The sequence below is a fragment of the Plenodomus lingam genome (assembly GCF_022343315.1).
Source record: "Plenodomus lingam strain CAN1 chromosome Unknown contig_14, whole genome shotgun sequence".
NCBI lineage: Eukaryota > Fungi > Ascomycota > Dothideomycetes > Pleosporales > Leptosphaeriaceae > Plenodomus > Plenodomus lingam.
The window spans coordinates 1548489-1573511 of NW_027093932.1; the positions used below are offsets into that span (position 1 = coordinate 1548489).

Genomic DNA, 25023 nt, shown 5'->3' on the forward strand with positions numbered 1-25023 from the left:
TCTAACCACTTGGAGTAAAGCCCAAGTCGCCCGACGCTAAACCCATGGTCATATGACATGCCACCACGGGCAGTTTGAAGGAAACAGTAGGGCTGTCGATTGGGCGAGGGCCAGCTCGGTCAGGTAATCGGTAATCGGCGGTGTTATGTCAGCAGCCACGAACAGCAAGGAGAAAGAGCCCAGAAGCCCAACCCACGTTTAACACGTGAACGGGCAAGGCGAACAACTGAAGACCCCGTCATTGTGCATAACCGTATACCGTTACACGCCCAGAAAAGACGTCAGACACACTTGATTTCTCGAATGCGGCGAGCGAGCGGGGGAGACGAGTGGTCCTTATTATTGTATTGTACAGCACACACAAACACAGGACAAGGTCTGGACTCAGTGTCACAATGTGCATCGTGCTGAAGGTCGCCGTGGTCTCTGCTTGTGCCTTTTGTGGCTTGTTGGAGCTAGGTAGGTAGGTGTAGGTACCAGTAGCAGCGAGCGACTTGTGCTCGTCTGTGCGACCCAGGGTTCGCTGGCGAGCGAGCAGGCGACCAAGAAGCGGGCCATGGTGATTGGCAAGTCACCGCGGGATGCGTTTGGGATGTGACGGAGACGAGGCGGCTTGCGACGTCTTGGACTGTTGTTTGCTTGTTTGCCTGCGATGAGAGAGTTCTGTGGCGAAGAGATAGAGAGAGAGAGAGAGAGAGAGATGATAGGATAGACGCTGAGGTGGCGTGGATACCTAAATCAGAGGGAGGGACTAGAGGTAGGTGGCGAAGAAAGTTGGACACAAGAAAACACATGACTAACCTATCGTGAGTATCTAGGTAGAGACAGACAGGCACAGCACATTACAATGTTAAGTATTGGACCATGTTAGTCTCAGTGCCGCCAGGTCGGGGTGAGTAAGTAACGATTACAGTACTACTCCTACTAATTCTCTACGTGATGAGTGAGTAGTGAGTAGTGAGAAGAATGATGATGAGGATGAGGTGATGAGGGATGGATGATGAATGAAGATTTGGTGAGGCAATGTGGTGTACCTGTTCCTTCTTTCCCCTCTTTCCCTCTTCGCTCTTCGCTCTTGCCCGGTATTTCCGAAGAAACGGCAGGCACGATGATGATGACGAGGATGATGATGCACCTTGCTTGCCCCTCACTCACCAACAACAGCCATTAGAGTCGAGTGGCTACACACACACACACACACACATGGACGGTCTCTAGAAGATGTGTATATACAGAGAGAGAGAGAGAGAGAGAGAGAGACAAAGTTAACTATAGCGGGTGAATAAACAAGTAAAAACAAATAAATAGATGACTGGAGCAGAGGTTTCATGTTCCAACTCGGGCCAGCCTCTCACACTCTCACTTCTCCCACAACAAGGGCTCGGCTAGGCATAATCCTTGTTGCGGCTTAGTCTATTGGCACTCAACCCGCAGTCGAAACAATTTTCGATTCCTGCCACCACCACCTCTTCATCCTGAAGACATCCCACCACCATCTGCAGCGATCTTCTTTTCAAGAGTCGCTTGCACATTTCACAGGACTCCTGTCGAAATCCTCCTCTCTCCCCTCCTCGGACACCTGTCTCGACCACCTTCTTCGTTGAAGCGCTCGGACAGCTCCCTCGCCCTTTCCCAAAGGAGTCGAACCCATCCACACAGACACTATAGTATTTGCCCTCCCACCCTTCTCTCTCTCTCCAGTGGACCCCCCTCCTACTCCTCGCCTTCGATTCTGCTGCTTCACCCTCGAGTCGCCTTCACCGGAGTCTCTTTTAATTCTGCAGCCTTGCTCGTCGCCTGGATCTGAGATTCTCGCGCCTTACGTCACCCACGCGCACACACACACACACACATATACACACTCCCACACACATCCACATCCACACCCACACTCACAATCGTACATTCGCACCCCCCACCACCACCCACTCGCACGCGCTCAGGCTCTTCACAACTGCGCAGGCCACTGCACGCCCGCCTCGCCTCACGCCACCCACCGAGTCCATGAGTACTTCCGCCTCGAACACGCAAACTCCTTCGATTGCCGCTTCCTCGACCGCTACGCCCGCGAACAGCTCCTCTGCAGGATCGTCCGCCACCGTGGCCGCTGGATCGGCTCAGCCCGCTACCCGCAGTTCCTACGCCAATGCGACCAAGAAGATCTCTGATCCGATTATCGCCAGCAGCGGAACCCCGCCGGTAGTGGGAGGCCCGCAGACGGCGCACCATGGCAAGGCCCCGTCCGTTTCCCCCGTCAACGGCAGCAGCAGCATCAAGCCTGTCGTTCCCGCCATGCCCACCATTGTGAGCGGCGGCCCAAATGGCAACGGCGGTGACCACAACCGCAAGTCTTCGGTGCACATCAAGCAGACGCCCCCAACCACGGGTCCACCCTCTGGCATCAAGTTTGGCCAGCTGGCTGCCTCGCCTGCGCCTGCGCACGCATCGCCCGCCGTCCAAGGAAATTTGAACCCACAAATGCAAAATCCGCGCATTGCCTCGCCAGCGCATTCACCTTCCCCCATCCCCACGCCTATCTCGGGGGGACCCAAGCCCGACGGACTGCCTACACGCCCCAATCTGGTCTTCGGTGGCCAAGGCGGTGACAGCAACGAAGCTAACGTAAGTTCGCACGCGAAACCTTACCCTGCCTGTACCCTGCCACAATTTCCCATGTCTCTGACGATTTCCGAACCTCTCCCCATTGCTAAACTTTGCCATGAATCTAACGAATCTCGACACATACAGTCCCGCCCTCCCATGCCCCCTCAACCCAACGCCATCCCACAGGCTCAGCACCTTCGCCGCGAGTCTTCGCACTCTGCGCACAGTGACATGAGCAACGCAAACATGGGCCGTGGCTACCCCCCCGCCGCTGGCCGTGGCGGCCGTGGTTTCCAGCCGCAACACTACAACCCAAACATGGCCAACCACTCACCGCAGCCCTACCGTCCCCTACCTCACCAGCAGATGGGTCGCGGGATGCCACCGCCTTTCCAGCCTCAGGGTATGCAGCAGCAGGGCTCGCCATACCGCCAGACTCGCAGCCCAGCCATCACACCCGCTACCATGCACCAACAGGCACATCTCGCCAATCCTCAAGGTATGCCTTATTACCCAGGCCAGCAGTACCCTCAACCTGGCATGTACGGCATGGGCGGGCCAGGTCTCGACCCATACAACAACTACTACGCCGGCCAGAGTTATGGTCTGCAGCAGTCGATTCACTACCCCGGTGTTCCTGCGAGCCCCAATCGCGGCCATGGTTTCCCCGCACAAATGCCCTACGGCGTTGCTGCTCCCTATGGCCAACCACCTCAAGCTCCAGGCATGTCGCGGACCCCCTCAAACATGTCCGAGCGTCCACAGTCTGCCGTTCCCCAACCCAGCACGCCTGCGATGACCAATGTCAACCACATCTCGCACACCCATACACCCAGCGTGACTGCGGCAAGTCCAGTTCCTGGCTCCACTTTTGAGCGCCCGAAGAAACAGAGCAAGGCCATTGTCATCAAGAATCCCGAGGGAGGGGTTGTCGACGTTCCCAAGCCAAAGGGTACCGCCTCACCTGTCCCAGCTGCTGTCGCCGCTCCACCTGCCGCTCCCCGTTCCCCCGCGATTGCTGCTACACCCACTCCGCCGCCACGTGCTCCTAGTGCCACCGACTCGGTATCGGCTGATGATGCCGCTAAGATGGCAAAGGAAAAGAAGCAGGCCGAGTTTGTCAAACAGTTCCAGGAGACTCTTCGTCTCCAGGAAGAGGCCGACAAGAAGGCAAAGGATACGTCAGAGGCTGACGCAAAGGCTGAAGCTGAAGCCAAGCAAAAGGCCAAAGAGGACGCCGAAGCAAAGGCCGCCCAAGAGACGAAAGACAAGGAAGCTGCCGATGCCGCTGCAAAAGCCGAGGATGACGAGGCCGAAAAGAAGCGTCTCGAAGACGAAGAGATGGAGCGCATGATTGCCGAGATGGAAGAAGAAGAGCGCAAGCGCGAGGCTGACGAGAAGCGTTATGCCGAGGAAAAGAAAGCTAAGGCTGAAGCTGAAAAGGCCAATGCCGCGGAAAAGATCAAGCAAGAGGAGGAACGTCTCCGCAAACTCGAGCGTGAGGCTGAAGAGGCAGAGGCCGCTCGTGAAGCCGAGACTCCTGAGCAGAGGGCTGAGCGTGAAGCCAAGAACAAGGATCTCTTCGCCAGCTTGAAGAAGAACACACAGTTTGGCCCAGGTGCCAACCTCGCTGGTGAGACCAGCGGTGACTCCACACCGGTCGAGCCTGCCGCAGCTCCTATTGCCGCTCCTGTTCCCTCGAAGCCTCTCAGCGCGACCAAGTCCAAGCCAGCTGCTTTGAAGCTCGAGACCAATAAGACGGTCGAACCCGCACAGCCCACTGCTGGTATGCAGGCGCTCAAGTCTGCACGCTTCTTGCAAGTCAAGGCGGAGCTTGTCAAGTACCCTGAGGGCATCCAGTCGCCCAACCCTGCTTTGAACCTCAGCACCAAGAGCAAGGGCCGTCAATATGACAAGGACTTCTTGCTCCAGTTCCAGGAGGTCTTCAAGGAGAAGCCATCCACTGATTGGGACATGAAGCTCAAGGAGACGGTTGGTGACGATCCAGCTTCTGCTCGCGGTCCGCCCTCTGCCCGCCCTGGTGGTGGTGCCGGCATGGGTAGCCGCACGGGCTCCCGTAATGCCACCAGCAACGTCATGGGCCAGTTCCAAGGCAGCTTCAACACCAGCCGCACACTCGCGCCAGGCACGACTTCTGAACAGCGTTTCCAACAAGCCAATCGCGGCGGCTCAATGCAGAACCCTCTTGCTCAACATGTCATGGGCGGTGGTAATCGCACCGGTGCCTTCCCTATGGCTCCTCCAATGGCTCGTACTGGTTCGTACACGACCATGCCCCACGGTGGCCCCAACTCTCCTCGTGTTGGTAGCTCACGTGGCAAGGGTGGAGCTGGTGGTGGCAGTCGTCGTGGTGGTGGCAAGAACGAAGGTCGCGAGGCGGCTCAGATGCCCCTCACCGCTGGTCAGGAAGTCAAGGCACTCGAACGGTCCAAGACTGGATGGCAACCACCCTCGGTCACGCAGCCTGCTCAGGTTCAGGCTCAGATGGCTGCCGGGCACATGGCACCGGACATGGTGCAACGCAAGGTCAAGGCTGCGCTCAACAAGATGACGCCCGAGAAGTTTGACAAGATCTCGGACCAGATCCTGGAGATTGCTGCTCAGTCCAAGGACGAGACCGATGGTCGTACGCTTCGACAAGTCATTCAACTCACATTCGAGAAGGCTTGCGACGAGTCCCATTGGTCTTCCATGTATGCCAAATTCTGTAGCCGTATGCTTCAGACCATGAGCACTGAAATCAAGGATGAAAACGTCCGCGACAAGCACAACCAGCCCGTCGTCGGGGGTGCTCTCTTCCGAAAGTATCTTCTCAACCGCTGTCAAGAAGAGTTTGAGCGTGGTTGGGAAGTCAACCTGCCCGAGGCTCCAGAGGACGGAAAGGAGGCTCAGTTGCTGTCCGATGACTATTACATCGCTGCGGCCGCCAAGCGAAAGGGTCTTGGTCTCATTCAATTCATCGGAGAGCTGTACAAGCTGGGCATGTTGACGCTTCGCATCATGCACGAATGTGTCCTCAAGCTTCTTGATTTTGAAGGACTCCCTGATGAAGCTGCTATTGAGAGTTTGGTCAAGTTGCTTCGCACTGTTGGTCAGACCATGGAATCTGCCGAGGCCGGTCCCAAGATGATCAACATGTACTTTGAACGCATCGAAAAGGTCATGAACATGGAAGGACTCCCATCGCGTATGCGTTTCATGTTGCTCGATACGATTGACATGCGCAAGTCTGGCTGGAAGTCCAAGGATGTGCTCAAGGGCCCCAAGACCATCGCAGAGATTCACCAAGAGGCCGTTGCAGCCCAACAAGCAGCCGAGATGGAACGCACGCGCTCGAATCAGCGTGGCGGCGGCGGTGGTGGTGGACGTCTACCCATGGGCCGTGGCGATGCTCGCTCATTCTCTGGCGGTGGCATGCCACCGCCTCCCGACAACGGGGGTCGTGTGCAGATGGATGATCTCCGCAAGTTGTCCAAGGGTGCTTCTGGACGTAACCTAAACAACGCAGGGCCACTGGGTCCATCCATGCTCGGTAATCGCAGTGGCAGTGGCCGTCGTGGTCTTGGCCCTGGCATGATGGGAGGTCGCGGTGATGAGTCTGGCATGTCCTCGCGGACTGCCACACCACCTACACAAAAGGAGAAGGAGCCAGCTGCTCATGCGAATGCGTTCAGGTAAGCTATCCGGCCATGTTTTCGGACGATGATTGCTAACATGTCACAGTGCCTTGGCAGCGCTCGATAACGACATGGCCGAGGCCTCTCCATCCCACGCTGCAGAAGAGTCTACTGCAGAGACGGAGGCCAAGCCTTCCGAGTGATTACCTTCTTCTATGGAGCGCGTGATGGTTTATACCCATAGACGACACACCGCACGCGGTAATCTAATCACCTGTTTCGTTGCATAGACCGGGGCATTTTCAGCGCGCATTGTTCTGCACCTCGCGGGTTTCACTTCCACGCGGCTTTCGAGACTGGCGAAATCAAAAGTACCTTTTCGTCGATTGGGCAGGAACCATCAGGTTTGGTGTCTTTCTTCCACCCTGTAGCCTGCCTATCCCATGTTTCGGGACGTCGACCATTTACAGGTGGTTTTTCTTCTTTGCAGGCAGGGTTATTACCAAACATGAAGGCGTTCCGGTTCATGCGCAGACGAAGAGTACGGGCTCATACCAACCGCTTTCCAGGGAGTGACTTGGCATGGGCATATTTTGGGGCTTTCAGGCACTCTTCTGTTTTCCTGATCATTATTTTTTCCATTTCAGTCACTGTGCATGCGGGGCAGGACGGATCCAGAGAGGTAGATGTCGTCATTTCCCTCTAATTCATCACCGATTTCATGTTCATGTTTCTCCTTCTTGTTACAAGTTTTGAAGGATAAGTGTGGTGCAGATGGTGATGAAGGAGGTCAAAAGACCGTGATGCTTTGGCATGCATTCTACGAACGGGCTATGTGTGGTCGGTCATGGGGAGTGGGTAGGAAGTTTCTTTTTGGCGACATGCTGGCGGGGGAGGGTAGGGTGTATTCACGAATCTGTTGTGTGCATACATGTTTTGATCTAGCTCTTGCAGAATTCAAATGGTTTAACTTGATGGCTTCCTGGTAGAATATGGCTCATGTCCATGTTTTCTCTTTCTTGTCTGGTAGCGGTTCTCTCTGTCCTCCCTTTACGCAACTCAGTTCAACTTCAACTCAACTCAACCTAACCTAGTGAACTTGAATTCAAATTCAAACTCAAACTAGCTCCGCATAACAGGTACATTTCCCAGCGCCATGCCCACACGCACCATGCGTGAATACCAAGATTATTTTCTAACCTGACCTCATTAAAGTTATTTCTTGGGTTTGGGTTGGATTGGAGGGTTTTGTTTTAGACTTGGGTGTAGGGTTAGGACTCAGTGTGTGAACATGATGCCATGGCCTTTGTTAAATATCATCTCATTATACATGCAAGACATTTCCATCTATTTTAATTATTCGTCCACTTGGGCTTCTCCTTGGCCGCAAAAGCCGCCATACCAATCGTCTGATCCTGGCTGCCAAACAGGCCGTGAAACACTCTCCGCTCATACTCGACACCCTCGCGAAGACCTAGATCCTGGCTCTTGTTTACTACTTCCTTGCATGCCTTGACTGCGATCTGACTGTATGACGCAATCTTCTCTGCCGTTGCAACAGCGCCGTCTACACATTCCTGCGGCGAGTCAAACACCTTGGACACGAGCCCCCACTCGGCCGCTTGCTTGGCGGGGATGTTGTCGCCCGTGAGAATGGCCTCCATGGCCCTCGACTTGCCAATTGCGCGGGTCAGACGCTGGGAGCCGCCTGCGCCGGGGATGACGCCGAGTTTGATTTCGGGCTGGCCGAAGACGGCTTTGGGGCCTGCGTAGATGATGTCGCCCATCATGGCGAGTTCACAGCCTCCGCCGAGCGCGTACCCGTTTACAGCGGTGATGAGGGGTTTCTTGAGGAAGCTGACGAGGTCGGACCAGGATTCGATGAAGTCTTTGCCGTAGGCGTCGCTGAAGCTGAGGTCCTTCATCTCTTTGATGTCCGCGCCTGCTGCGAATGCTCTTTCTGAGCCGGTGAGGACGATGGCGCCGATGGCTTTGTCGGCTTGGTAGGCGCGGAGGGCTTGGTTGAGTTCGAGGATTAGGGGGGTGCCGAGGGCGTTGAGGGCTGCGGGGCGGTTGAGCTGGACTTTGGGATGGGTGTTAGGTTTTGTTGGTATGAGATGGTGTGGGAGAACTTGAGGACTTACCGAGGCCAACGCCGGGCTTAGGATTCGAGAGAAGGAGCATTTTGAACTCGGTCTCAGCCGATGCGGAGTATGATCGCACGAACCTGGGTAGACGTGTTGTTTGAAAGCGGGAGGCTACCCTCGCTGATGAGCGAAGTGCATGCATGTTGGGTGTATGTTGGACAATTGCACTGCCTGTTTATAAATTTTCAAAGAGAAAACACCAAGGCGCAGGAATGCAATTGCATCGGAAGCAAGCGTACAAGCTAGAAAGAAGTTTCGATAGGAGTGTATGGCAGTGAACTACATCTTAGCATCCATCCAGCAAGTGGAGTGGAGTGAAGTGGGTAGCATCGGCCACCTCGGCTACATGGTCCACCCGCGCGCCGACTCCCTCCCCCGCGCTAAAGGGCCAAATGCGTCGCGTGTGTTGCCAACAGACGCTAGGCTCGAAAGGGCCGCGTTCGTCCCTTAGCCGCGTCCAGCCACTTGGCGTTGAGCGCAGTGGCGGGCGGCCGACTAAGCCTTGCGACAAGACTCCCCCAACCTACAACTTTTTGACACGACGCCTCAACAAACAATCCATCGCCAGCAAGAAAGAACCACCTTTTGGCCATTCGCTCTTCCAAACGACTTCGCTCGCTCTCCCAACCCAGATATTGCACGTGCGCGGCCGGGCTAGGATCGATATCGCCATCGCGATTCCACCAAGGACACGGTAACGACAGTACGAGCGAGCGACGGCAGCAGTAATGGATTCACCAGAGCCTGATACCCCTTTTGCGGCGGTTACGGCGCAGACGACCAAATATGGGAGGGTATGTTGACTGCTCCTTGTACGCGCGCCCTTGGGATTCTCTCGGTTTTTCCTGTTGAGGGCGAGATGGGAAGGCTGTGCGTGGAAGTATCGGCGCAATTGTGTGCTGATTGATATAAACAGTTGTATCAAACCTACCTCGACAAATCAACGCCGTACGCAACCTACCGCTGGGCTGGAACAGCCGCGCTCTTCATCGCCTTTGGACTACGCATATTCTTTGCCCAGGGCTGGTACATTGGTATGTTGCTTATCCGCCCTCGCTGCACACGGCGTCCAGAAGCCACCTTTTCCCCCTTCACAGGCTCACCACCACTTCACACAACCACACCCGCTCCTACCCTTCTTGCCACGCCCATTCCACTAACCCCAATTGCAGTCGCATACTCCCTCGGCATCTACCTCCTCAACCTCTTCCTCGCCTTCCTCTCGCCCAAATTCGACCCCGCCCTCGAGCAGGATGAAGGCATGGAAGACGGCAACGCCTCGGGCCTGCCCACAAACGAAGACCAAGAGTTCCGCCCCTTTGTGCGCAGACTGCCCGAGTTCAAGTTCTGGTACTCGACCACCAAGGCCATCGCCATTGGCTTCTTTTGCAGCTGGTGGGAGATTTTCAACCTGCCCGTTTTCTGGCCCGTGTTGGTGGTCTACTGGTTGATTCTCTTTGGACTGACTAGTAAGTTTCTTGCGTCCTGGTTTTTTTGTGAGAACGGGGGATGAGCAGCTGTGCGCGCTGTCCTACTGCTTATTTGCTTCTCTTGCCAGTACTGAAGCTAACGTAAACGACAACAGTGCGACGCCAAATTCAACACATGATCAAGTACCGCTATGTCCCCTTTACGGTGGGAAAAGCGCGGTACTCCGGTGCTGCACACTAGACTGCTTGCACATGCATCATCACCTCGCCCTCTTCCCCCTCCCATCCCCGACCAAAACGCAGACGCATTGAAATGCTAGCATTTCGCATCATGTCAACCCCCAACCCCTCACCTTCCACAAAGCCGCGCACTTCCAACACCGACATGATACACTTTTATTTTTTTCCCTTTCACCGGACTGGGACAGTAATCGCTCGCGTTGCCTCTGGCGCGCTACACGCACACGACGGCCATGGTTCAGTTGGGGTTTGGAGGGTTCAGGAGATGGGCCGTAAAGGATGGAAGAGTACGATGAACGCGTCATGTCAGCGCAGGGAAGAGGGCGGCCGGGGTGCCTGGGTTCCTGGCTAATTCAAATGTATTTTTCATGTGTACACGTAGCTAGAAGATATGTCATTGGTTATTGGACTGTTTTTATTGCTACGGTTTCGTCTTTCTGGATGGGGGATCTTTTGGGTCGGTGTTGGGACACAGGTTAGGTTCGCAGTGTGATAATGACGAGGCAGGGATGAGGTTTTCATCTACCCCGGCCCTATTTGGGTTTATCTCTGTTTTCTGATTCCCCCTATTCCAGCCTTGCAGCTTATAAGTCTGATCTACTCCAGCCTACGAGTCTGACAGTCCACTGCAAACGACATCAAAGATATGAAGGCGACACCAAAAATAAAACAGAGCAGCAAATCCGCTTAAAAAAAAACTTTCAATCACTGCAAATTCCTCCCTCCAAACCCTTCACTATTCTAACCCCCCCCCCCTACTCCACCTCACTCAAAATCACATCCGCCGCCTTCTCTGCAACCATATACGTCGACACCGCCGTAAATGTGCCCGGAATACGAGGAAACACAGATGCATCGACGACCCTCAAGCCCGCCGTACCCCTGACGCGAAAGCGCGAGTCAAGCACAGCCATGGGATCGGTATCAGCGCCAATAGGACAGGTAGAGGAGGCGTGGTGACCCCAAGTGGTGTCCTTGATGTAGTCTGCGATATCGGCTTGTGAGGTGACGGAGGGGCCGGGCAGGATTTCGTCAATGGGAACGAGTTGGCGCTTTATAGCGCTGCGGGCGAGGTTGATGGCTTCGGTGATGGCGGTGATGTCTTTTTGGAAGTCGCCGTTGCCCGTGTCGAAGTAGTTGTAGGTGATGTCTGGCATGTCGAGGGGGTCGGCGGAGCGCAGGGTGACTGTGCCGGCGGTGTTGCGTGGGTGGGCTTTGAGAATGGCCCAGGTGAACCAGTCGTGGTCGTGGGTGGCGTTGATGCTGTAGCCTGGGAAGTAGCCGCGGAAGTTGACGGGGCCGCCGAAGACGAAGACGTCGAATTCGTCGCGGGCGGTGGCGGAGGATTTGTAAAACATGTTTACGCCGAGGCCAGGGGAGGAGTAGATGCCGCGGTTGCCGAGTACTGTTTTCTTTTGCCACCGGTCGAGGCAGCGGTCTGGTGTGGATTCGCCAAAGGTGCAGCCGGCGAGGGAGGAGAAGTTGTGCGGGGCTTTGCCTTGTACGTTGGTCTCATAGTGGTCTTGGAGGTTGGTGCCAACGCCAGGGAGGTCGACGACGACGGGGATGTCGAATTTCTCGAGCTCGTCAGCTGGTCCGACGCCGCTGAGTTTGAGCAGCTGGGGCGAGTTGTAGGTTCCGCCTGCGACGATGACTTCGCGGGAGGCGGTTGCTGAGCCGGGCGTACCGGAGGCGCCCTTGGACTTTGGGCTTGCTTTGTATAGGTATTGGCCGTCGAGGAATTCGACGCCGGTTGCGCGGGGAGGAGTGACGGTCTGGTCAAAGGTGACCTTTGTGACATGGCAATTCAGTCTAATATCGAGGGGGTACCTCTTGGTGCCATTGTTGAACGTGGCGTCACGGACAGCGAGGACGAACTCGCGAGCTCCGGTGCGCTTGCCATCCGTGGTCGAAATAGGGATCTGGAAAAGACCAGGCTTGCTATCGCGTTCTGGGGAGGCAGAGTTGGCGTCTCCTGCAATAAGGGTCCCAAGGTTGACAACGGCATTTGTCTCGTTTCCAAGGGCAAAAGCAGCGCCGCTGATCATGCTCACGAGCTGGGGGTCCGCAAGCACAAAGTCGATGGGTGCATAGGCGGTTCCGAGCCAGCCCTTCCTTCCGTGACCCTCGGCGCCGGGAAGAAGATACTGGTTCTTCTCGAGCTTCTCAAAGTACTTGCGCATGTTGCTTGCCGCCCATGAATCGTCACCGGTAATAGAAGCGACATGGTCAAAGTCAGATTGGTGGGGGTAGACGGCAATGAGAGCGTTGTGTGATGTGCAGCCCCCAAGAGTGCCAGTACGCGGGTACAGGACACCCTTCATCTCTGCTCCTTCGGGAGGGTTGAGCCCAGTATACTCGCTGCCATCGGGCAGAGTGTACGTTGTCTTGAAGTCACGCGCCTGACGGGCTTCGTCTGCGTAGTGACGGACGAAGAAGTTCCATGCTAAGTTGGGGTCTTCCGACACTCTAGCGTTGAAACTTGGGACAGTGTAGTTGATGTTTGCACCTTGGTCGTCACCAGCTTCAATGAGCAACGTCTTATGGCCGGCGAGCGCAAGGCGAGCAGCCAGAGGGCTAGAATGGATACATCAGTGACTTGCTTCCACCCATGCCAGAGACAATTGCTTACCCTCCACCAGCACCAGATCCAACTACCACATACTCGTACCCGGTAAGGTCGACAGCGGTGGCAAGGGATGTGAAGGCTGCAAGAGAGCCAAACAGTTGGCGGAAGAGCATTATAAAAGAGTGTGCTATGATCGTCAGCAACCTTGCAACCTCAGAGTCGGTACTCGGCTACGTACATGTGGGAACAACCCCAATTATTGCAATCCTTCAGGTAAACGAGTGTATGTGAGGGCCAACACGATGCCTGTCGACCATATCAACGGCTTCTCTGATGTCCTTTATGTAGCGCTGCACGCCTTCAACCCTCCCCTATTTCCCTCCATCTCAATGCATGCCCAATCGCAAGGCCCCTCTTGTAGTCCTCGGAAGGAGAGTGTTAGTCGCATATCATCGCCACGGTGAACATTCCTGTATTGGTCAAAGGCAGACGTTTTCTACTCCTCTTTTGCGACACGCCAACTGGCGTAGTCTTAGTCCAGCGGGCCGTTCCAGGGTTGTCCATGGCAAGTGCAATTTAAACGATGTTCAACCATCCGCCCACCGCTCCAAGGTACATCCCTCGATTATGATCTGCAGGTCTAGGTATGGGTGAAGTGTGGATCTATCGTTTGCATCGCTTCACAACGACTTGGCTTTCGAGACTGTTCTTTTGATGCTGATGGTCAGTACGCATGTATGTATGTACTGTATCTTGGCGACTGTGAGATGCGATATCCACGGAGTTTGGGAACGGAGGAAGGGAATGATCCTGACGCATGACATGACTTCCCCATTCAGGTCTTCGCCGTTCTCTTCCTCTAAGCGAGGCATACGGCGTAGCAATGATCTACCATACTCGCTCCCACCACGAACAAGCGTTCCTCCATTTTCTCATCCTGGCGAAATTGGCCAGTCATTTCCAGTCACCGGATCCGAGGTCTCCGCGCAGTCACAAAAAGAGAACGGCTTTCCGGGTGGAGATCAGGGATTGTGCCAAGACGCGTGATGCCGTTTAGAGTTTAGCTCTCCAGCACGTGCCCGTCGATCTGCCCATCTGATCTTTGCCATTGCCACGAGGCAGCAACTGATAATCGGCCGCCCTCTTCTTGGGCCAGAAGGTTTACGAGTCTTGGGCCTTGCTCATCCGAGGCTCTTTGGCATCGTCTTGACCCAAGTGTGCGGCGGCATGCACGACCAGAAGACATCATCACATGTCCGATTCGCTCTTTTCCGCAGCCCGATCCGAGCGACTGGTAAGTTGGGATGAATGACTTGATTGAGCGCTGGGGGGATGGAAGCATGTTCATCGTCTCTCATTGTCACATGTAGATTTCTGACTATATACACAAGAAGAAAAAACTTGCTCTCCGTATTGCGATGTTGAACGGTGTATCGTGTAGGCAATCTCCACTGTCATCACTTTTTCAATCTTTTAGGCGCTGGCAACTTTGCTCCACTAATGCAACTCACTGTGGATGCCATGTTGAAGTTGGCAAATCCATTACTCGTCCGCACCATGCAATCTTTCATGCTTGGCCACGCCATTCGTACGTCTCCCGTCTAAACCTGGTCCACAGATCTCCCTCTGCAGCCGAATTGACAAATCAGTTACGGCTCTCCAGGCCATACCGAATCGGCGATGCTCCTCACAAGCTGGAGCTTTTTCCTCATGTCTTCGTAGCCCAGATCATTACCTTCAGCGTGCGACGCAAAACCACACTGAGGGCTGACACAGCATTGCTGGAGAGCCTGTTCGCGTGACTGGCCAGTGCCCTTTGCGATCCACTCGGCGGCTTGGTTGACACGCTCGATCATGGCGTTTTTATCTTCCAGTTTGGGGAATTTCGATGTGATGACACCAAGGACAACGTTTTTGTTCTTGGGGAGGTGCGCCAGTGGCTCGAAACCACCGGCCCGCGGTGTGTCATATTCGAGGTAGTATGTGTCCACGTTGAGGTCCTGGCTGGTCAATACAGAATAACCTTTTAATACCAAGGGCAACTCACTTGGAACAACTTCTTGGCAATGGCATCGTATGCACCCTCAGAGAAGTGACGGCTTCCGACATAATTGCCACGGCAAAGGTGGATGCCCAGGTGCATGTCGGAAGGGCGCTCAAAGCACTTGTTATAGAACTTGACGTACGCATCGAGCATCTCGTCGGCGGTCTTGTCGTTAGTCTTGTCTGCCTTCCAGCCAGCCAACATATCCTCCGAGCAGAAGTAGGCAAGATTCGGATCGTCGATTTGGATGTTGCGGATGCCTTGCGAGTGCAAAATCTTCAGCTCCTCCTGGTACGCCTTTGCGACATCCTCAAAGTACTCCTCGTCATTGGCGTACACTTCTTTAGGGTAGCTGCGTCCATTCATGTAGCGGAAGTGGTACCATGAAGGCGAGATCAGTGTTATTTTGATGTTCTTCCATTCGCTCTCGGGTAGCAGGCTCTTCATCAGATCAACTTCGCGTTGATTGCTCGACTTGCCAGTGTGGCTGATCTTGCTTGTGCAAATGGTGACTTGGTTGGGAACGGTCTTGGCTTCCGTGAATGACTTCATGTCAGGAGCGTATGCGCGAAAGATGCTAACATCGTAGCCCTCAAGGACACCAAGCTGCAGCTCCTTCATGCCATTGAGTGTCTCGAAGAAAGTACCCCAGAACATGTGCCTGTGGTCGAATTAACCTCTATTCGGGTCTAGACGCACTAAGACCATATGATGTTGGTCGCTGTACCTGGTGTATTCTCCACTCGAAATGGCCTTGAGACCGCAGTCTTGTTGAAACTTGACAACCTCTGCGACTGCTTTGTTCTCCAGTGGGATGAGCTCCTCTGGCTTGGCCTTGCCAGAGGCGACATCGTAACGCTTCTGCACGAGTTCCTGGGGACGCAGTAGCGAACCTACATGCTCGGCACGAAATGGTGGGCTTCTCTTGAGGCTAGACATGTTCAAAGGGGTTGTGATTGGGCAAACTAAATAGAAAAGAGTAGAAAGAAAGCAAAAACTGGCCTGGAAAAGTTGTGCGACTCCTCCTGTCTACCTGCCCCGCAGCTGATCCGGTGGTTTTCATAGCCTTGGACTCTTGGACCCTGTGCCGGCCTCAGAAATGACGCCTCATTGGCGATCTTGACATTGTGGAACGTGATAGGATTGGAAGGGAACATTCAAGTGGCACACGAGCCATGTGGGATGCAGCCTGAGCTATGGTGGGGCCTTTGTTCGTTAAGGTCGAGGCATGACCCGTCCATAGTGTGAAAGGATCGCGTCGACTGCCCAAGATGACGCGACTACTTACTCTATCATGAACATAGCACACTACCCTTGGGTACCTGGCGAAGAGGTCGATTGTGAAACAAACGAACCCGAGGGCCGTCTGTCCATACCACGTTCGTTACGTCGTTATCCCAGGGCCGTATTCGAAGCAGACCGTCTGGAAGTCGAGCCCGTACTTTCTCGTGCCTACACGTTCTTCGCGTCATCCGAAACACCATGAAGATATGGCTTTGCTGCGGCGTGTACTGGGAAGTGCATTCGCCATTTGGCAAAGCAAAGCGAGTTGAGGCGACGGATCAACAGCTGTTCGCGCAGACCGACACGGCCATCGATCCAAGGACTGGAAGGCCAAAGGGCAAGGCCCCACACGATATACCGGTATAGAGGCGGTGACGCAATCAGCTCAACTTGGGAGCACTGGGACATCAGCCGCGGACATGACTACAAATCCACAACCTGGCGATGACGGCGTTTGTCGGCGGTAACGGGGATGGGCAGCGCAGAGCAGGAGGCAACAAACGAAGCCGAAGCTCGGAAACCACTGCCCCGCGCTAAAGTGCCATCCCATATCGAGGGGCTACGGTACAAATACTGTCCCACGTCCGTGAGAAGGACGGATCACGGTTCCGAGCTGGTTACACTCGACAAAGCATTTCAAAACCAACTCTTGATTTTCAACAACACATATCCCCCGACTCAGCAGCCAGACGAATTGCACAATGACCAGAGTACTCTTGACGGGTGGAAGTGGCTTCATCGCCGCGCATACGCTCGACGTGCTTCTGAGCCACGGCCACTCAGTGGTCACCACTGTCCGTACCCAGGAGAAGGCCGACAAGATCAAGGAGGCATATAAGAGTCACGTCGACAAGGGACAGCTCGGATTTGCCATTGTACCCGACATTGCACAGCCAGATGCCTTTGAAAAGGCCGTGGTCTCAGACCCGCCATTCGAGGCCGTTCTTCACACAGCCAGTCCGTTCCACTTCAACGTCACAGACGTGCAGAAGGTTTGTACCAGCCATGCCAACATGTCGGATTGTCCCTGACTGGCTTAGGACCTCATCGACCCTGCTGTCATTGGCACAACAGGAATCCTGAAGTCGATCAAGAAGAGTGCGCCTTCAGTGAAGCGCGTCGTCATCACATCGTCTTTCGCTGCCATTGTCGATGGCAGCAAAGGCTTCTGGCCTGGTCACGTATACTCCGAGGATGACTGGAATAACATCACCGCGGAGGAGGCCAAAGAGAACCCCATGATGGGTTACCGTGCGAGCAAGACTTTCGCCGAGAAAGCTGCGTGGGACTTTGTCAAGAACGAGAAGCCGAATTTCACACTTGCAACCATCAACCCGCCCATGGTTTTCGGACCCATTGTACGCCACCCTACACTTGCGCACATGGCACTCGCTAACAAGCGCAACAGGTGCATCCGCTCGACAGCCTCGAGAACATGAACACATCGAACCAACGCATCCTGGCGGCCGCTCAAGGCAAGTTCAAGGATGAGATTCCACCCAGTGGTGTGCATTTCTGGATCGACGTGCGCGATGTCGCCGAGGCACATGTAGCTGCTTTCGAGAAGCCTGATGCCGCGAACAAGCGCTTCTTCACAACCGCTGGGTATTTCAGCAACAAAGAGGTATGCCAGATCATCAGGAAGAACTTCCCCGAGTTCAAGGACCTCCCCAGCGACTCGACGCCGGGCGGCGACTATCCAGAGGGCACACCCGACAAGGGCCTGTACAAGTATGACAACAAGCGATCGATCGAGATCCTTGGGCTGAAGTACAAGACACTGGAAGAGTGCATCGTTGACACGATCAAGTCGTTCCAGAAGAAGGGGTTGTAATTGTCTAGCGATTCACTGTGAGATGAGGTATACAGGGTGTAAATAGAATAAGCATTCAATTGCCTATGTACTGTATTCACTACCTTCGCACGCATCAATGAAGTGCTGTACGTCTGTTGTATGACATCTAAGCGCATTATGTCAGTTCGTGGAATGAAAGTGCGACCAGTAATAGAGCCAGTTGTATGTGCAATCAGCCTGTTGAGCTTGAATTTTTTGGACTTCACCGTCTTTCGACTCGGAAGTTATCGTTTGAAGGTTGTTCATCATGAAGCAAAGGAGAGAAGGAGAAAAATGTAAGTGCTTACCATTGATTGAGACCACGCATCAACGACAACATCATCAGCCATCATGGCTACAGGACGCGTTGAGGAGTGATGGCGGTGGTGATGGACAAGGGAAAGGCACTGGCGCTCGAAGCTTCGAAGAAAAAGGCAGCGCGCCGGCCCGATGTTCGCCGGCGGCTACCCCACCAACGTTGACAGTGAAGGCGGGACAAACCAGGCCGTGCAGAGCCCAAACACTGCCTCGAGTCAACCCAACGCAAGATATTCTACTATCGCGCGCATCCCAGCGAGACCTTGCTTCAGACCTCGTTCTAGCCAAGAAGCCTCCAAAGACCGCAAAGATGTGTATGCTCGGTCCCTCAGCCCCGCCTCAGACTGTTCCTTGACACTGACATGCGACGCAGCCGACTTCAACGCTATTGCCCGTACGAATCTCCCGAGAAACCCAGTCCTACCAGCGTCTCGAGCGCAAAATCCATCGGAACGGCACTGACCCTCAATATAGAGCAGTTTGTCAAGTTCTACTACGAGACCTTCGATGGGAACCGCGCCGGTCTCGCTTCCCTCTACGTATGTGGTCAAAGAGGGGCAATCGCAGTAACCAGCTAGCTGATGTGGCCATACAGAGAGAAGCCTCCATGCTCACCTTTGAGGCGCAAGGGACCCAGGGAGCGGCCGCCATTGTAGAGAAGCTTCAAGTAGGATATATTCGAGACCCACGACAGTAGGAAGCCACTGACCTGGAAAGAACCTGCCATTCCAGCAGATACAACACCGCACAGACACCATCGACGCCCAGCCCTCTGCTGAGGATGGCATCCTCGTCCTCGTGACTGGTGCTCTTCTGGTGAGAAACATTCCACGAAGCTTTGCGCATACTGGCTAACACCCCGCTAGCTTGGAGGCGAGGACAAGCCCATGAGCTTCACACAGGCCTTCCAGCTCAAGAACGACAACGGAGGCTTCTACGTCCTGAACGACGTCTTCCGACTCGTGTACCCAGCAGCCTAAGCAAAAGTACGTCTGGAATGGGGAAAACGATTTTCTTTGATCTTGGGGGGCTTCTTGGGCGACATTGCTAGCAGGGTGGTGGGGAAGGCGATCGCATCGGCCTAGACAAGTTTGTGCTTCACATGCGCGGACGACCTGGCTGCGAAAATAGCGAGGGATGTCATGATGATTGCATGATAGCTTGATTCAAATATGAGCAATTTCAACTTTAACCCAGGCTCAACAACGTTTGGTTATGGATATCCGGCTCCCGGACTGTGCCTTTTCCGTGGGCGTATCCGCACACGTGACCCGGGAAAGGTCTTTTCCGCCTGGCCCCGTCTATGGCCACTTCACCCCGCGCTCAGTTGCCGAAGCTCTACGTTCGGAACCTGAAGCTTAGCTTACCGCATCCATGGTGTATTTGCCGGCAATGTCGAAGCACTTTTCGTTTGCACATTCGCACCTTTTCTTCTCTTCTTTTTATGTCTTTTCGATTATCATCATAGTTGTACTTAGCGTTGCCTGTCGATCTCCTACACCACAATGGCATTCATACAAAAGGGCGTCAGGAACATTCTCCAGAGGAATCCACATGATGTAGTGTTTCTCTCAGCACTTCGTACACCAGTCACACGAGCAAAGAAGGGTGGATTGCGAGATGCCTATGACCACGAGCTGCTCGGAGCTGTAGGCTTGACCCAGTTGTGCATGGACCGTATCTCAATTGCTAACATGCTCAAGGTACTCAAAGCTACAATCTCCAAATTCCCAAATCTCGACCCTGCAAAGATAGACGAAATTACAATCGGCACCGTCCTGGCCGAGCTTGGTGGCTCAAAAGCTGGCCGAATGGCCGCAAACCACGTTGGCATTCCTACCACGACCTCATTTAGTACCGTGAACCGCGCATGCGCCTCCGGTCTTTCCGCTATCACATCTATCGCCAATTCGATCGCCGTCGGGCAAATAGACGTTGGTATCGCTGGAGGCATGGAGAGCATGACGCGCAATTACGGCAGCCGTGCCATTCCCACAGAGCTGTGGCCCGAGATGAAGGACAGCCCGGTCAAGCAAGCGAGAGACTGCATAATGAGCATGGGAATCACAAGTGAAAATGTTGCAGAGCGCTATGGCGTTAGCAGAGCGGATCAGGATGCTTTTGCCGCACAATCCCAAAAGAGAGCAGCAGCCGCGCAAGCAGCTGGTCGCTTCGACGCGGAGATTGTCCCCGTCACCACGCGATGGATCGAGCCTGAGAACCCAGAGACTGTCAAGGAAGTTACTGTGACCAAGGACGATGGGATTCGCGCAAACACCACAATCGAGAAGTTGGCCACTATGAAACCAGCGTTCAAGAGCGACGGTACTAGCACAGCTGGTAACAGCAGTCAAGTCTCGGATGGCGCCTCTGCGGCCCTCATGATGCGCCGGTCTACCGCCACAGCTCTCGGTCTTGAATCCCACATCATCGGTAAATGGGCAGGCACGCAAGTTGTGGGCTGCCAGCCCGACGAGATGGGCGTTGGTCCTGCGCTTGCCATCCCCAAGCTTCTCAACTACACCGGCCTTGAGACATCGGATGTGCAGTTGTGGGAAATCAACGAGGCTTTTGCCAGTCAGGCACTGTACTGTGTGAGGAAGTTGGGTTTGGAGAACAAAATGGACAGGGTGAATCCAAATGGTGGCGCGATTGCGTTGGGACATCCGCTGGGGGCTACCAGTGGAAGGATGTTGGCGACGCTGTTGAGTGAGATGGAGAGGAGTGGGGAGCAGGTTGGTGTGCTGAGTAAATGCATCGGAACGGGAATGGGAATGGCGAGTTTGATTGTCCGGGAGTAGATGTGTAAAAGAATAGATGGGATGGAACGATCGAATCCCAGGATATTTCATACCGCGCTCTTCTTGCTCTTCTTCTTCGACCGTTCTGCTAAGATCTCGTCGAGGAAACTCTTTGGCTTGGCTCTGCTCTTTCTAGGGGCAGTCTTGACGTCGCCAGCATCAGCAGCCTTTTCCTCTGCTTTTGACTCAACCTCTCCCTCTTTTGGTGGCGCACTCTCAACAGGAACATCTGCACTGCTGTTCTTCAATGCTTCCTCGCCGTCCATGGTACTATCCGCGCCTAGTCTCTTCGCTCTCATCTCTTCATCCTCATCATCGCTGTCAATCTCCCTTGCGACTTTCTTTTCGGGATTCGCCCTATTCCTCTTTGACTTGAACGTAGCAGCTCGGCCCTCCTCTTCGTCGTCGCTGTCATCCTTCTTCGCAACAACTGGCTTCCCATTGCGCTGGGCCTTGGCATTCGCATTTGGCCTTGCTGCCTCTTGCTTGGCAGCAATATGTGCCTTTGCTTTCTTTGCACCGAGTAATTGAACGAGCAGTTTGTCCTTTGATGTTGGAATTCGTCTTGTAAAACTCCCATCTGCAACGTCCTTGGGGAGTATAGAGCCAACACCAAGTCTAGGGAACATGATGAGATTTTTTTTTTAGAAAATGTAACAATATTGCGGGCTGGCCAACGTACCTGTCGTGAGCATAGTCTTGCTTTAGATCGTCGTCATTGAATTGTTCTTCGGTCTCGTTGGGGGCAGTAGAGACTGGCTCTGTTCCCATCCATGAAGCTAGTAGGCTTTTCTGCTTTGCCAGACCGAGATTCAGTTTGTTGGTGAGCACGTCTCCGTCGCTATTACGTTTCGACATGTTTTGGTTGCGCGAATTTGTGCAGGTAGATTCGATGGATACTCGGGATGATCGTTAGGCTACTAGGCAGTTTTGTTCCCGGCCGCCATGAATTTGGACAGCCTTGACTGACAGCCTGCTACCCGGTTCATTCTCGGCGCCGCTAGAGACCGTCCGCATCAACCCTGTGCGCCTGTGCGAAACAGCAAGCAGTAGCAGGAACAAGCTCACAAAGTACCGCACTGTATCACCCCTCCACCTCCTTCACCCTCTCTCCCACAACACCGCAACTGCGTGTCTTTTCCCCGACACCATGTTCAACTTTGCTCGTGCCCGGCCTCTCACCAGCGCTCTCCGAGCTGCTGCTGTATGTACTCCCACTTCGCACCCGCCGAACTGGAATTGGCGCTGCAAAAAGCCTCTGACAGCCAGGCAGGCTGCATTGCAATTGAGAATACGTGCTGACACTGATTTTACTAGGAGACTCCCTTGAAGCGCTCCGCAGTCCAGCAGCGGAGATGGCTCGCCATCCACGAATACCGGTCCGCGGCGCTGCTTGAGTCGGTACGGCCGCATTTTCCACCGCCCAGTTGAATATTGCGAGGGCGTGGGATGGCTAACCAGAGAAAATAGTACGGCATTGGTGTTCCCAAGGGCGGCGTGGCTACCAACGCAGCGGAGGCGGAACAAATCGCAAAGGACATTGGTATGCGCATGTACATGTAAAAAGCGCAAGACGGAACTAATGCGTGTAGGCGGAGAGGATGTTGTCATCAAGGCCCAGGTTCTTGCTGGAGGCCGAGGAAAGGGTACCTTTGACAATGGCTTCAAGGGCGGAGTCAGAGTCGTCTACTCGTACGCTATGCGCAGTCTCTGCCACCAGGCTTGATATCTGACAATCACATGCAGGCCGCGCGAAGCATCTATCCTGGCCGACCAGATGATCGGCCACAAGCTCATCACCAAGCAAACTGGAGCCGCTGGCCGTCTCTGCAACTCTGTCTTCATTGTCGACCGCAAGTTTGCCCGCCGCGAATTCTACCTTGCCATTCTCATGGACCGCGCCTCACAGGGACCTGTCATCGTCGCTTCGTCGCAAGGTGGCATGGACATTGAGGCTGTCGCAAAGGAGCACCCCGAGGCCATTATCACCACCCCCATTGACATCCATGTTGGCGTTACGGACGACATGGCGCGCAACATTGCCACCGAACTTGGCTTCTCAGAGCAGTGCATCGAGGATGCCAAGGACACCATCCAGAAGCTGTACCGCGTTTTCATGGAGAAGGATGCCACTCAAATCGAGATCAATCCCCTGTCTGAAACTACCGACCACCAGGTCCTCGCCATGGACGCCAAGCTCAACTTCGACGACAACGCCGATTTCCGCCAGAAGGAAGTTTTCTCGTGGAGAGACGTCACCCAGGAAGACGCCGATGAGGTCAAGGCCGCAAAGGTCGGTCTCAACTTCATCAAGCTAGACGGTGACATTGGCTGCCTGGTTAACGGCGCCGGTCTCGCCATGGCCACCATGGACATCATCAAGCTCAACGGCGGCGCGCCCGCCAACTTCCTCGACGTCGGAGGCGGCGCCACACCCGAGGCCATCAGGCAGGCCTTTGACCTCATCACCAGCGACCCCAAGGTTACCGCCATCTTCGTCAACATCTTTGGCGGTATCGTGCGCTGTGACGCCATCGCCAAGGGCCTGATTCAAGTTGTGCAGGAAATGAACCTCAAGACGCCCGTGATTGCGAGGTTGCAGGGTACAAATATGGAGCAGGCGCATAAACTGGTGAGTTCTTCCAACCCTTCCCTCAGCGAAAGTTACCGCGATCAAAAATCAAATTGCTAACGAAACGGTGAAAATCACGATTAGCTCAACGACTCGGGTCTCAAAATCTTCTCCATTGATGATCTCCAGGCTGCGGCGGAGAAATCCGTCCAGTTCTCCAAGGTGGTCAAGATGGCGAGGGACATTGATGTTGGGGTCGAGTTTACACTGGGGATTTAAAGCTAGAACGTGAGCATGACTATGATGGCACGAGGGGCTTTTTTGCGACGAGTAAGGAAGTAAATAGGCAGTGAGTAGAGTGGAGATCGAGCGAGTTAGGCAATTTTTTTGTTTTGCTTGTTCGTATGGTGGATTGTGAGTGGTGAATGGTGAATGGTGAAGTGTTGTGTGTGAATTAGTGAATGAGATGAGATGAGTGAATGAGTGAATGTGCGTTGTGCGGGATGTCGCGATAGGTGGGAATAGGGGAGATGGGATGAATTAGGCGTTGGAGGTTAGGCATAGAGTATAGTTGCTTCTCTTTCAAGTTTAAGAAATTAGAATAGGAACAATTAGTAAATAGGTGCGTTGATGCGTATGTATTTTATTCTTGCTATGCGTGTAGGTTGCTATTAACATACTGGGTCAGGCTTCCTAGTTCCGCTTGCGTGTTGTCGTGTTTATGATGTTTTTTTCTGTGGATTTTATGTATTTGTGTTTTTTATATTTTCTTGAAGAGAAATCTAACAGTGCTGCATAGTGTATTTCTGAGAAGTTGTGTGTTGGTAATTTGGCAACACAGCATTGGATTATGAGTATTAAAAGTACAGGCATGATGATGATAGTAACAACAGCGATAGCAGGCAATAATATAAAGGAGAAATAATCATTGTAAGATAGAAGTAGATGATATATACATAGCTATGTCATAAGGGGGGCATAAGTCCTATCTAGGCCACATCCATGTGTCCCTGATATGTTAAAATTGTATAAATATACCTTAACATACCCTTTCCTACCTTAAAAGTATAATAGTTGGTTGCTAGCTCCTTACACGCTCTATCTAAACCTGGAAAGCTCAAGTTGATGTTCACGTAAGATTAGCTCCGCTCACTTGCTCTTTTTATCCTTTCCCTCCGAGCTCCCTCCCTTCCTCCTCCTCCTCCTCTCTTTTTTCTTCTTTTCCTCCCTAACTGTCTAAAGTTGACAAAAAACCATACCGTACGATCTGTCTTATTTCACTTTAAGTATTACTAATACTAATATATAACCTCGAGCTCTAGTTATAATCACAATATATCCTGTCACTTCCACACACACATATGTGTACCGCTGTTGCTGTCGCCGTTGTTTAATCATGGATTGGGATTGGCACATTAGTTGTTTGGTGTGAACAGATGGACGTATGGTGTAGGGTTTTGTGGGCTTGATGTGGGTCTTGGTGATGTATAGTGGAGTGCTTGGGAGGTGTGATGGTTATATGTCTTGGTAATTCTTGTTCGT

The 25023-nt window shown here is 53.7% G+C and overlaps 12 protein-coding genes across 12 annotated transcripts; 7 read left to right on the forward strand and 5 right to left on the reverse strand.

Moving 5' to 3' along the window:
* Window positions 1–2004: 2004 nt before the first annotated feature.
* IAQ61_002620 (uncharacterized protein) lies at window positions 2005–6445 on the forward strand (the record flags this gene model as incomplete). The annotated part of the gene is made up of 3 exons (XM_003834481.1): window positions 2005–2622; window positions 2749–6299; window positions 6349–6445. 3 exons carry the CDS (start codon window positions 2005–2007, stop codon window positions 6443–6445), a joined length of 4266 nt encoding a protein of 1421 aa, XP_003834529.1.
* Window positions 6446–7594: 1149 nt separating this feature from the next.
* On the reverse strand, window positions 7595–8426 carry IAQ61_002621 (uncharacterized protein; the record flags this gene model as incomplete). The annotated part of the gene is made up of 2 exons (XM_003834482.2): window positions 7595–8325; window positions 8387–8426. The coding sequence occupies 2 exons, from the start codon at window positions 8424–8426 to the stop codon at window positions 7595–7597; spliced, it is 771 nt and encodes a 256-aa protein (XP_003834530.2).
* A 691-nt stretch (window positions 8427–9117) lies between these two features.
* IAQ61_002622 (uncharacterized protein) lies at window positions 9118–10060 on the forward strand (the record flags this gene model as incomplete). Its single annotated transcript, XM_003834483.1, has 4 exons — window positions 9118–9183; window positions 9306–9423; window positions 9562–9858; window positions 9975–10060. The coding sequence occupies 4 exons, from the start codon at window positions 9118–9120 to the stop codon at window positions 10058–10060; spliced, it is 567 nt and encodes a 188-aa protein (XP_003834531.1).
* A 754-nt stretch (window positions 10061–10814) lies between these two features.
* IAQ61_002623 (uncharacterized protein) lies at window positions 10815–12801 on the reverse strand (the record flags this gene model as incomplete). Its single annotated transcript, XM_003834485.2, has 2 exons — window positions 10815–12636; window positions 12692–12801. The coding sequence occupies 2 exons, from the start codon at window positions 12799–12801 to the stop codon at window positions 10815–10817; spliced, it is 1932 nt and encodes a 643-aa protein (XP_003834533.2).
* Window positions 12802–13880: 1079 nt separating this feature from the next.
* On the forward strand, window positions 13881–14233 carry IAQ61_002624 (uncharacterized protein; the record flags this gene model as incomplete). The annotated part of the gene is made up of 3 exons (XM_066095619.1): window positions 13881–13922; window positions 14020–14056; window positions 14106–14233. 3 exons carry the CDS (start codon window positions 13881–13883, stop codon window positions 14231–14233), a joined length of 207 nt encoding a protein of 68 aa, XP_065954455.1.
* A 44-nt stretch (window positions 14234–14277) lies between these two features.
* IAQ61_002625 (uncharacterized protein) lies at window positions 14278–15611 on the reverse strand (the record flags this gene model as incomplete). The annotated part of the gene is made up of 3 exons (XM_003834487.1): window positions 14278–14628; window positions 14676–15333; window positions 15400–15611. 3 exons carry the CDS (start codon window positions 15609–15611, stop codon window positions 14278–14280), a joined length of 1221 nt encoding a protein of 406 aa, XP_003834535.1.
* Window positions 15612–16124: 513 nt separating this feature from the next.
* On the reverse strand, window positions 16125–16364 carry IAQ61_002626 (uncharacterized protein; the record flags this gene model as incomplete). The annotated part of the gene is made up of 1 exon (XM_003834488.1): window positions 16125–16364. The coding sequence occupies one exon, from the start codon at window positions 16362–16364 to the stop codon at window positions 16125–16127; it is 240 nt and encodes a 79-aa protein (XP_003834536.1).
* A 293-nt stretch (window positions 16365–16657) lies between these two features.
* Window positions 16658–17790, forward strand: IAQ61_002627 (uncharacterized protein; the record flags this gene model as incomplete). The annotated part of the gene is made up of 3 exons (XM_003834489.1): window positions 16658–16948; window positions 16997–17314; window positions 17365–17790. 3 exons carry the CDS (start codon window positions 16658–16660, stop codon window positions 17788–17790), a joined length of 1035 nt encoding a protein of 344 aa, XP_003834537.1.
* A 628-nt stretch (window positions 17791–18418) lies between these two features.
* On the forward strand, window positions 18419–19088 carry NTF2 (Nuclear transport factor 2; the record flags this gene model as incomplete). The annotated part of the gene is made up of 6 exons (XM_003834490.2): window positions 18419–18422; window positions 18482–18502; window positions 18583–18647; window positions 18704–18775; window positions 18826–18924; window positions 18975–19088. The coding sequence occupies 6 exons, from the start codon at window positions 18419–18421 to the stop codon at window positions 19086–19088; spliced, it is 375 nt and encodes a 124-aa protein (XP_003834538.2).
* Window positions 19089–19613: 525 nt separating this feature from the next.
* On the forward strand, window positions 19614–20909 carry IAQ61_002629 (uncharacterized protein; the record flags this gene model as incomplete). The annotated part of the gene is made up of 2 exons (XM_066095620.1): window positions 19614–19757; window positions 19812–20909. 2 exons carry the CDS (start codon window positions 19614–19616, stop codon window positions 20907–20909), a joined length of 1242 nt encoding a protein of 413 aa, XP_065954456.1.
* Window positions 20910–20956: 47 nt separating this feature from the next.
* IAQ61_002630 (uncharacterized protein) lies at window positions 20957–21767 on the reverse strand (the record flags this gene model as incomplete). Its single annotated transcript, XM_003834492.1, has 2 exons — window positions 20957–21527; window positions 21592–21767. The coding sequence occupies 2 exons, from the start codon at window positions 21765–21767 to the stop codon at window positions 20957–20959; spliced, it is 747 nt and encodes a 248-aa protein (XP_003834540.1).
* Window positions 21768–21918: 151 nt separating this feature from the next.
* TCA9 (Succinate--CoA ligase [ADP-forming] subunit beta, mitochondrial) lies at window positions 21919–24114 on the forward strand. The gene is made up of 6 exons (XM_003834493.2): window positions 21919–22113; window positions 22227–22310; window positions 22380–22452; window positions 22502–22601; window positions 22656–23541; window positions 23626–24114. Exons 1-6 carry the CDS (start codon window positions 22060–22062, stop codon window positions 23758–23760), a joined length of 1332 nt encoding a protein of 443 aa, XP_003834541.1. The 5' UTR covers window positions 21919–22059; the 3' UTR covers window positions 23761–24114.
* Window positions 24115–25023: the final 909 nt, after the last annotated feature.

Bases quoted from the DNA above. Each gene is read 5' to 3' on its own strand.
- TCA9 (XM_003834493.2), top strand. From the start codon at position 22,060: ATGTTCAACTTTGCTCGTGCCCGGCCTCTCACCAGCGCTCTCCGAGCT. The intron at 22,453-22,501 runs GTATGCGCATGT...TAATGCGTGTAG, and splicing joins ACAAATCGCAAAGGACATTG to GCGGAGAGGATGTTGTCATC. The intron at 23,542-23,625 runs GTGAGTTCTTCC...AATCACGATTAG, and splicing joins TGGAGCAGGCGCATAAACTG to CTCAACGACTCGGGTCTCAA.